Source organism: Phaseolus vulgaris, chromosome 3 (genome assembly GCF_051622355.1).
Source record: "Phaseolus vulgaris cultivar YP4 chromosome 3, ASM5162235v1, whole genome shotgun sequence".
Lineage (NCBI taxonomy): Eukaryota > Viridiplantae > Streptophyta > Magnoliopsida > Fabales > Fabaceae > Phaseolus > Phaseolus vulgaris.
The window spans coordinates 47,814,665-47,824,824 of record NC_143500.1 but is presented as its reverse complement, the minus strand read 5'-3'; the positions used below and the strand labels follow the sequence as shown (position 1 = coordinate 47,824,824).

The window sequence follows — 10,160 nt, the reverse complement described above, 5'->3', positions numbered from 1 at the left end:
TCCAAGGAATATAGTCTTCTAAAGATTATATAAAAAAAATCATTAATGCTTTTCAATTGATGATATCAAGTTATCCATGAACTAAAATTGAATGACTTCTCCTACATTTATAATTTTATATATTTTCTGGTAATTGCTGTTAAGGTATTATTATAAAAACTAAAAATAAAGGTATCAAATTAAATGTAAAATATTAACTGTAATTGTAATGATACTGTATATGTGTGTACAAAGTAGAAAATACATAAATAATAAAATCATAAAATAGTAAAAAAATTGAAAATGATGCATTTGGAGATTTGCATAAGCTTGAGTGTGGACATGTTAATATTACTCTATTAAAAAATATAAAAAAAAAACCTCGAAGATGTATGAGCAGGTAGACATATATGTACTGAGACACTTCTGAAACGGAAAATGACACTCCACTACAACCTTTCTTCAGTGTGTCCTTCAAACCCTAGCTAATCTCTCTTCCATTAGTACATTAATGGCAATTTTTTGAAAAATAATAACAGTACCAACTTACATTTCCCCTTTCTTTGAAGTTACATATGCGATGCCTTCTCCTTCCTTCCATTCCAATCCCCTCCCACCATATAGCTCCTTCAGGTGCAGCTTTCGCAAAACAACCACATACTAACAAAACGAATGAATCAAGAACTGGGATCCTTACAAAAAAATTGAGCAAGATGAAATAAAATTATATTCAACCAAAAGATCCATCAGAACTTCAGCTATAATATACGAGAGTTGTACATGGTGTCTTCAAAAAATAAATTACAGTAGTTCTCTCAGTCATCTCTCACCGCATACTGTAAAAGAGAGCAAAGCACAAGCACATAAGGTCTCTTTTCTTTGGAGTTTGGACTTTGATCTTTCCTCACAGGCACCTCACGTGGTTCACAAAACAATAAAAAATAAACCAATCGTTTTCTCATGACGTTGATGTTGATCTATTTCCCAGACGGAGCTCTAGATCAAGCTCCTCGTGTTGGGCATGATGAGCGGAGGAGGTTGCGGGTTCGTGCTCCATTTTCCCAGAATAAGAAGAGAAAGCGTTCCTCCTGCCTGTGGCAGGCTGCGCCACTGCGAAATCAAAGGAGGCATTTGAGCAAGTTGGGACCCTCATTGGAGGGTGTGAAAGGGAAGAGGAGGGAGAGAAAAGAGAAGAGGGAGAGTCAGCACATGCATTATTGAAACTAGTGGTGTGGCCAAGAGGGGAGAATGGAGCTGTGTTAGGGCTAGGGAAGGGGTACAAGAGGCATACCCCACCATTTGAAAGAGGGTCCGGAGAGTGACAGAGGTTGAGAAAAGAGGGTGAGTGGTGTGAGCGGGAGAGAGAGGAGATGGGGTGGTGATGCTGGTGGTGGTTGATGGGTGAGGCTTGGTGGAGGCGAGCTCGGTCACGGCGGTGAACGTTCATGTGGCCACCGAGGGCTTGTGCTGAACGGAACTCCCTTCTACAGAAGGTGCAGGTATAGGACCTCGGAGGCCAAGTGGTGCCCATGATGTTGCTGGTGTCCTCTGCAAACGCTCTGACCTCCCAGGAGTCATCTTCTTGGTCCCTTGGATTCCACATCCAAGACGGTGATGAGGGTAAGGGAGGAGAAGAGGTGGTGGTGGTGGTGGAGTTAGGGTTTGGATGGTACAAATTTTGGATCTGGTCACGGAGACAAGGGCAATCCCTGCAGCCATGGTACTGAAACTGACATTTAAGATAGATAGATAGATAAGTAATGGGAGAGTTGGTCGATGTGGGAATGAACAAATTGGAGATGGCCAGCTACCAAAAATATATAAATTCGTTAAATATATATGTAGCTAGCAGGGTAACCCAATCGAATGCATCACCCATTTTTGACACGGAGTATTTGGATCCTCTATATAAACATTACATTATAGTTATGTTAATTATTAGTAATACCTTTTAAATGCTAGTTCACACATGTTAATTACCGTGTCTGCTATAGACAATTTCCTTCCTTTGCCTTCTACGCCTTCTCTCAGACGCTCCCTCACCCACTTGTTTAATCTCCCCGCCCCCAAACAACCACCAATAAAAGATAAATTCGTATAATAAAAATTTGGAGTTATCTTGAAGTTAAAATGTAGTCTGTTTTATGCAGATAAAAATGTTGTTTCGTTGCTTAATTTTATCATTTTATATAACAACTGGGGGAACAATAAGTTTTTTTTTTATAAATATAGAAATACTAGAGATATTACAACCTATTTCAAGTAGCATAAACTATACAGTTGAATGAAATTGCAAAAAAATAAAATAAAAATTAGAGTCTGCACCTAGATTAGACTAACAAGTTTAACCATAAGAAATAAAAACGCCATGTCTTTTATGAGTTTAATTTCTATGTACTTTTAATATAAATATTTGTACACCATCAACCAATAAAAAATGGTATGTTTAATATATATATATATATATATATATATATATATATATCCTTCTGAGTGTATATAAAGTCACAATATTTATACTGTTATATACTATCAGTTTAATTTTCAGTAAACAAATAGTACTAATGACTAAAAAATAGCGAACAATGTACTTTTTAAAAGTATAAATGTCATGAAAAAAATTATCATATTTTATGATGATGCATTTTTAAATCTATTAAATTCATTGCTTTGTTGAAACACCGTGGTAATTCTCGGCAACCTTTATAAAATACAAGTTTCATGTAAGGAGTGTTTCCAGGAGGTTAATTAAGAATTAAGAAGTATTTAAAATTTTATATTAAACATATAAAAATAAAACAGTATATATTTTTAATATAACGAATTATTATTATTTTTATCTAATAATGTTTGCCAATTTTATACTATTATCTCTAAAACTCTAAACATACATATTAACAAAACATTTTAAAAAATACTCTAAATTGAGAATATTTTTAATGAAATCACTCATTTTGGTATGTGAAGTGAATGTTTGGCACTGTAAATAAACAATATTCTCTAGAAGCAAAGTTCCTTAGCTAAAAGGGGAAGTAACGAGCCATTATCCCCATACAAGATATGGACGATCTTCTTGTTGACTGATTTTCAAAAGGACAGTGTTAAAGATTTAAAGGTAGAAAAAAATTGTTGAAAATTATACGAGAATATATAAAAATAATATTTATATATTTCTCAATATATATATTAAATATTTTTAACTAATGTTTTAAAAGGAGTGAGTGGCATTGTTGCTTATTTAATTGGCATCCCATTCCCCTTTCTGACCCTTTGATCTATATTGAATGCAGATATATATAGGACAACTAATTAAAGACACCCCCATAAAGAAACACTTCAGACATAACTTTCTTCGCCTGTGAACACACCAAAGAAACGCCCATCTTACGTTCTTGTCATTGTTTGTGTCGATCCACTTCTACAGCTTTACCTTCAACCTAAACATGCCTCTCTTAATTACACAATTCACTAATCCTTTCCTTTGCACTACTCAACTTGTTAAGCCTAGCTTCAAATATTATTAAATAATAATTAGTTTCATATTCTAATTGCCAAAAACAACTTTTATAAACACTACAAACATCAATTCCTTTCGTTATCTTAAGCCCAGGTAATAACTGTGAGCACCAAGGTCTCTATGAAATATTATACATCGTATTACGAAGGAACAATCAATTTCTCCCAAATGGTCAAACCTTTATTTTTTTTTTCTTTTCAAAATAGTTAAAACTGATACAGTTAGTAGATAGCTAGATTTTTGAACATGTAATAAATTTTCTAACTGCTTTTTTCTATTTTCGGGAATTCCTTTGAAGCGTTTGTGTCTGCGTCTGTGCTGTACTATTTCTTAACTTTGACATGCTATATATATATATATTTGTTGAGTCTGTACTCCCCGAAGAAAAACATGTCATATCCTAAAAATAGGAATTGTTAGTTCTGAAACCTGTCTCAGTATATAACGATTGAATCATGTCAAAATTTCTGAATAATAGTGCATACCAGAAACTCACTGGGTCATATAATATTAAATTCGATTTCTTTGATGAAGGTATCAACGTGAACTTGAAAATAGAAAAAAAAAATGCATTTTAGTTAAGTTCTCAATAGAGATTATGTAATCTCTTAATTAAGATTTCAATTAACTTTTGTTTAAATAAAAATTGATTTAAGTCTCTTATTAACATTGTAAATAAAATAAAGTCCCTATGGAAAACTCAGAAAAAACGCGCGCGCGTGTAATAACAATTATATATTAAAATACCATTTTTAATATTAAAAATGAATCAAAAAATGAATTGTAATTTAAAACATGATTTTTTTCTATTTAAATCCATATTTTAAAACATAACTTATTTATATCTATAATTTATTTAAAATTAATCTATTTTGATACATGTAAATCTTAAAGCTATGAATCAACCATAAATATTTGTGTTCTTATGGTGTTTCATTTTTTTTATCAACAACAAAAAATACGAATAAAAATGGAAGTACCAGATATACTCATACTCCAATCCTTAGTACACTATAAAAGATTACATACTCATACTCCAATCCTTAGTACACTATAAAAGATTACATAAAAAAAAAAGACAAATAAGTCTGTTTAACACCCTTGTGAGTATTTCAGTAAAAAAGTGTTGTTGGTTATTAATTCAGATTTTATTATTATTATTATTAATTATGATTATATTGCATTGCATTAATGGTTAGTTTACAGACCTGTTAGTATTCCTATTTTATAGAGCTTTCAGTAATATTGTAAATTTGTAAATTTTATTATATATATGATTGAGTAAATCAAAATGAATAAGATCAATTTTGTAATTTTGTGCAATTACATTCAATCAGTTGCTACAACCTTTTGTCTTCTCTTATTTCCTTCAATTATCCTACAACTGAGAGCGTATGTTATCATGAACTCTACCCAATTATCAGTCCCTATCCTTGATGGAAAAAATTACAATCGGTGGTGTGTGCAAATGAGAGTTTTGTTTGATTTTCATGAGTTATGGGATGTTGTTGAGAGTGGAGTGTCTGCATTAGCTGCTAATGCAACTGAGGCGCAACGAGTAGCGCATTGTGATCAGAAGAAGAAGGACAATAAGACTTTGTATCTCATCCATCAAGGGATGAATGACGAGACGTTTGAGCAGATAGAAGGAAGGAGCAACAACTGCTAGTGAGGCTTGGACAATTTTGTCAACCAATTATAAAGGTTATGATAAGATCAAAAGGGTGCGTCTTCAAATCCTAAGACGCCAATATGAACTGCTGCAGATGGAAACCACAAAGACTATTGATGTCTATATAAATAAAGTTATTGCCTTGACAAATCAGATGAAGACCAATGGTGAAAGGCGGAAAAGATTTTGAGATCTTTAACTCCCAGATTTGAACATGTTGTTACCGCAATTGAAGAGGCCAATGACATTTCAAAAAATGACAGTAAGGTTATTGTCTGGTTCTCTACGAGCGCATGAGCAGCGGATAAATGACAATAAGATTGAAAAACTAATTGAACAGGCTTTAGAAGCACAAGCCTCAATTGGTAACTCCTATCATAAACATGGTAGCTATTTCAGCAAAGGTCGTGGTGGCCAGAACCATGGAGGCGCTTGGCGCGGGGAACGTGGTCGTGGAGGACGAGGAGAAATTTATAATAAATCAAATGTTGAGTGTTATAATTGCCATAAACGTGGCCATTATGCAAATGAGTGCATATCAAAAGGTGATAATCATGCTTCCAATTGTGCTCAAGAAGATAGTAATCACAAACAAGATGAAGAGGGTCATGAAGTATTAATGACAACCACATCAAATGAAACTCCAAACAACCAGACTTGGTATTTGGATACAGGTTGCACGAATCATATATGTGTGGTACGAATATATGTGTGGTCAGAAGGAGCTGTTTGTAGATTTGGATGACTCATTTCGCACAAAAGTGAAATTCGGTGATGGCAGGTTCGTTCCGGTGATTGGAAAAGGGCAAATTCTTATTACATTGAAGAATGGTGATCACAGGTACATCTATGATGTTTTCTATGTACCTGACATGAAAAGTAATCTGTTGAGTGTGGGACAACTGGCAGAAAAGGGTTACTTACGTGATGCACATAGTTGAAAATAAATTCTCAATTTTTGATAAAAAAGGTAATTTGATTCTTAAAACTTTTTTTATCAAAAAATCGCATGTTTCCAGTAGATATTCATATGGGTGATTTCAAGTGCTTGAATGCAATAGTGAATAATGAATCGTGGTTATGGCATTTACGCTTTGGGCACTTAAATTTTCAGAGTTTGCAAAATCTTTCCAAAAGAAATTTAGTGAATGGTTTACCCCATATTCATCATCCTGATCAATTGTGTGAGGCTTGCATTTTTGGAAAGAATCACAGGATACCATTTGTTAAGGAGCCTTGGCGTGCAAAATTTCCTTTGGAGCTTGTTCATACAGATGTTTGTGGCCCGATGAACATATCATCAGTTGGAGGTAATAAATATTTTTTTAACCTTTATTGATGATTTTTCAATGAAAACCTGGATTTATGTATTGAAAAGCAAGGATGAGGTATTCCACTGCTTTAAAATATTTAAAGCATTTGTTGAAAGAGAGAGTGACAGACAAATTAAGATGGTGCGTAGTGATGGAGGAGGTGAGTACAAGTCTAATGAATTCAAGAGGCACTGTGAAGAACTTGGGTTGCAACATAACATAACTTGTCCCTACACACCTCAACACAACGGAGTTGCTGAGAGAAAGAATAGAACAATCATGGACATGGCGAGGAGCATGCTTAAAGCGAAAGGTATGCCAAATTATTTTTGGGCTGAGGTTGTAACATGTGCGGTATATTTGATAAACAGATCACCCACTCGGAGTGTTCCTAACACAACTCCGATTGAGGCATGGAGTGGATTCAAACCCAATGTGCAGCACTTGAAGGTATTTGGGTCGATTACTTATGCTCATGTTCCCAAGGCAGCAAGATCGAAGTTGGATGATAAGGCAGTGAAGACCATTTTCATTGGATATAAGCATGGGGGATACAAACTGTACAATCCAATGACAAAGAAAGTGATTATCATGCGTGATGTTACATTGCCGGAGATGAGGAATGGCAATGGAATGCAACAACTGAAATGGATTCAAAAAAATGATATATTTATGTTTTGAACGATGATGTGGAAGATGAAATCACTGTTGAAGCACCTGCAGTTCAACCTGAAGCTGTAATTCAACCTGAAGTTGCAACTATGATGGAGCGACCAAGAAGGCAGCAACGACAACTTGTACATCTTCAAAATTGCGAAGTAAATCTTGATGATGAAGTTGATGACAATAGAGATTTGGTTCACTTTGCTTTTCTTGCAGAATCAGAACCTGTGAGACTTGCTGATGCCATTCAACACCCCAAATGGCAAAAGACTATGAATGAAGAATTGATGGCGATTGAGAAAAACAATATCATGACTCAACTTGGAAAGGTTGTTCCAAATCATAATTAAGGGAGGATGTTGGTTATTAATTCAGATTTTATTATTATTAATTATGATTTTATTACCTCTAAATTATTTTACCGTTATATTGCATTAATGGTTAGTTCATAGGCCTGTTAGTATTCCTATCTTATAGAGCTTTCAGTAATTGTAAATTTTATTATATATATGATTGAGTAAATCAAAATGAATAAGATCAGTTTTGCAATTTTGTGCAATTATGTTCAATCAGTTGCTACAACTTTTTGCCTTCTCTTATTTCCTTCAATTAGTTCCTACAAGTATCACTTCTTAGCTACTCACAGAACCAAGACAAATAAAAAAGAAAAATACTTAGATTTCAACCATTTAGAATCCACTACACTTATTGCAACACCAAGTGTATGGAACTACGCTATATATTTGTTCTTCTCACGTTTTCTAACTAACTATGATGAATACGACATGAGAAAAATATATTTTAGAGATAGAGAAAAGTTAAAGAAGTATTCACAGCTAGAAAACTCAAGTAAAGAGGTTAAATGTTTGGATTTGTGAGATTCATACGTGTATAAGATGTGATGGAACTAGAGAAACAATTAGAACTAAAGAAACAACTAGAGAAACAATCATACATGAGAAACAATCCCACACAACCTAAATTAATATTAATTACAAAATCTTAACAGTGTGTAATCTTGTATACTCATCGAATCTCAAACAATCTAATTTATGTATTTTTTTACTATCAATATTTGTATATAAATACATTTTATTAGTTGCTCCTAGATATTAATAAAAAAAGAATCATATCTTTTTTTGTTATTATTTTATATTTTTTTATGGGTAAAGAATTCTTAATAATTCTCTTGAGAGTTTAGAAATCAATAAGACGAAAAAAATCATTCATTTTTATTTTATCATTCTTGTACATTTTTTATGCGTGATAAATTAATAATGATTCTCCAAGTCCTCTTCCATCATTTCACAATACAATATTTTAAATAATCCTTCACAAATCTTTCTTTACGAAGGGTGTTAGTTAGTTCATCAACCATTTGCAACATATCTTGACGATATTATTCTTAATTTCCAAATCAATCTTCGATTTCACAAACATATATTTTCAAATTAGAAATTATTGGAGATCTTAAAAACTTTTTAGGCTTCAAAGTTGTCTCTTTTCCTAAAAACATTCATTTTCGTTAATGCAAGTAAGTTTATAAAAATAGTAGTAATAGATACAAGTATTACTATGGTTTTCTAATTATATTTAAAGTTTTATTTTAATAATATAAAATATATTTAATAAAATGTATATTATTAAAAAATACAACTTTAAATATAAATGAATAACAATACATATAACACGAAATGGTAATGTATCTAAATTTTATTATTATTATTATTATTTATCCCATGTTTTCTATTTATTGAGCCTAATACATGCAGCACAAAAAAGCTCCCTTATTAATTTTGTGAGAGACTTCATTCTTGATCCATCTTACTATAGTGAGTTTATTACAATTTTTATGATTGGTATGCTTTTGCGTTGTAGTTAATTTATTCCTCACCCTTGTGTTTTTAATCTCCCAACTTGAGAGAAAGTATTAAAACTTTTTAAGTTTGTTATTAAATTTGATTTGTAGTTGTAGTTAAATAGCCAACCCATTTGTATGGACACCTTAAATTTAGTTTTATTATTAGGAAATAGTATTAGAAACAAATAAATTATTATTAAAGAAAACTCATTATTCATTACAAGATAAAAATGTGGCTTAGTTAAAATAAAATAACTCTTCAAATTTATAATATAAAAGTGTATAGATATAGATAAATTTCGATAATTCTCCTTCCACCTATATACTTCACCTTCATATTAACGGTGAAAAGTTTGGTTTTAGTCTTTTTTTTAAAAATTAAAATAATCTTAAATGAAACATAACCTTATTCTTTTAAATAATCTTAGTTGCATCTTGCACCCTCATAACTCCCTTCCAACCGTAACACTTTCATCTTCTCTAACTGCAGTGTTTTAGGGAGCAGTTTCATCATTTGAATGTATGTGAGAGTGTTGACAAAAAAGTATGTTGTATTCTATTTTTTTTTTGTAGTTTTATACTTTAATTTTGCACCTCTTTTTTTTTTTTTGGGTTTGTGACTTCCAGAAAAATGAAAAAAGAAAACGAACGAGAATACATTCACCATCGGTGACAACAAACAACTACCACTTGAAAATGAAGTAGAATGTAGAATGTAACCCACTCTTCATTATACTCATAAAAGTATTGTTAGAGTTAAAAAAAATATGGAGGTATTGGAAGAATTTGCCATAAATTTTGAATAAAATTTCACTATATATGGTAGATCATAAAGATGGGTCAATATATTATTTGGTTGGAATTCAATCAGAACTAAGACAATTGCTTTCAGCACCCAACTATTTTAAACCTACACGCTACACTCAAGCTGATAAAAAAAAAACACGCTACACTCAATCAAATTTTGAAATTTCAAAATGACCGTACATTCCAGAAGTAAAAATCTGGAATTGAAAAATATTTTTGGAAGAGAAAATTCAAAATAGATTTTTTGTGATCTGGAATTAAAATTCCAGAAAATAAAATCCATAAAGAAATATATGTTGACAAAAGAATTTTGCAAAACAAAAATATGAAAATGTGTTCTGAAAATTT

The 10,160-nt window shown here is 32.0% G+C and overlaps 1 protein-coding gene across 1 annotated transcript; it reads right to left on the bottom strand.

Annotated features, from left to right (window-relative positions):
- Positions 1–683: 683 nt before the first annotated feature.
- On the bottom strand, positions 684–1,827 carry LOC137808183 (uncharacterized). Its single transcript, XM_068609163.2, has one exon. The coding sequence runs from the start codon at positions 1,580–1,582 to the stop codon at positions 938–940; it is 645 nt and encodes a 214-aa protein (XP_068465264.1). The 5' UTR covers positions 1,583–1,827; the 3' UTR covers positions 684–937.
- Positions 1,828–10,160: the final 8,333 nt, after the last annotated feature.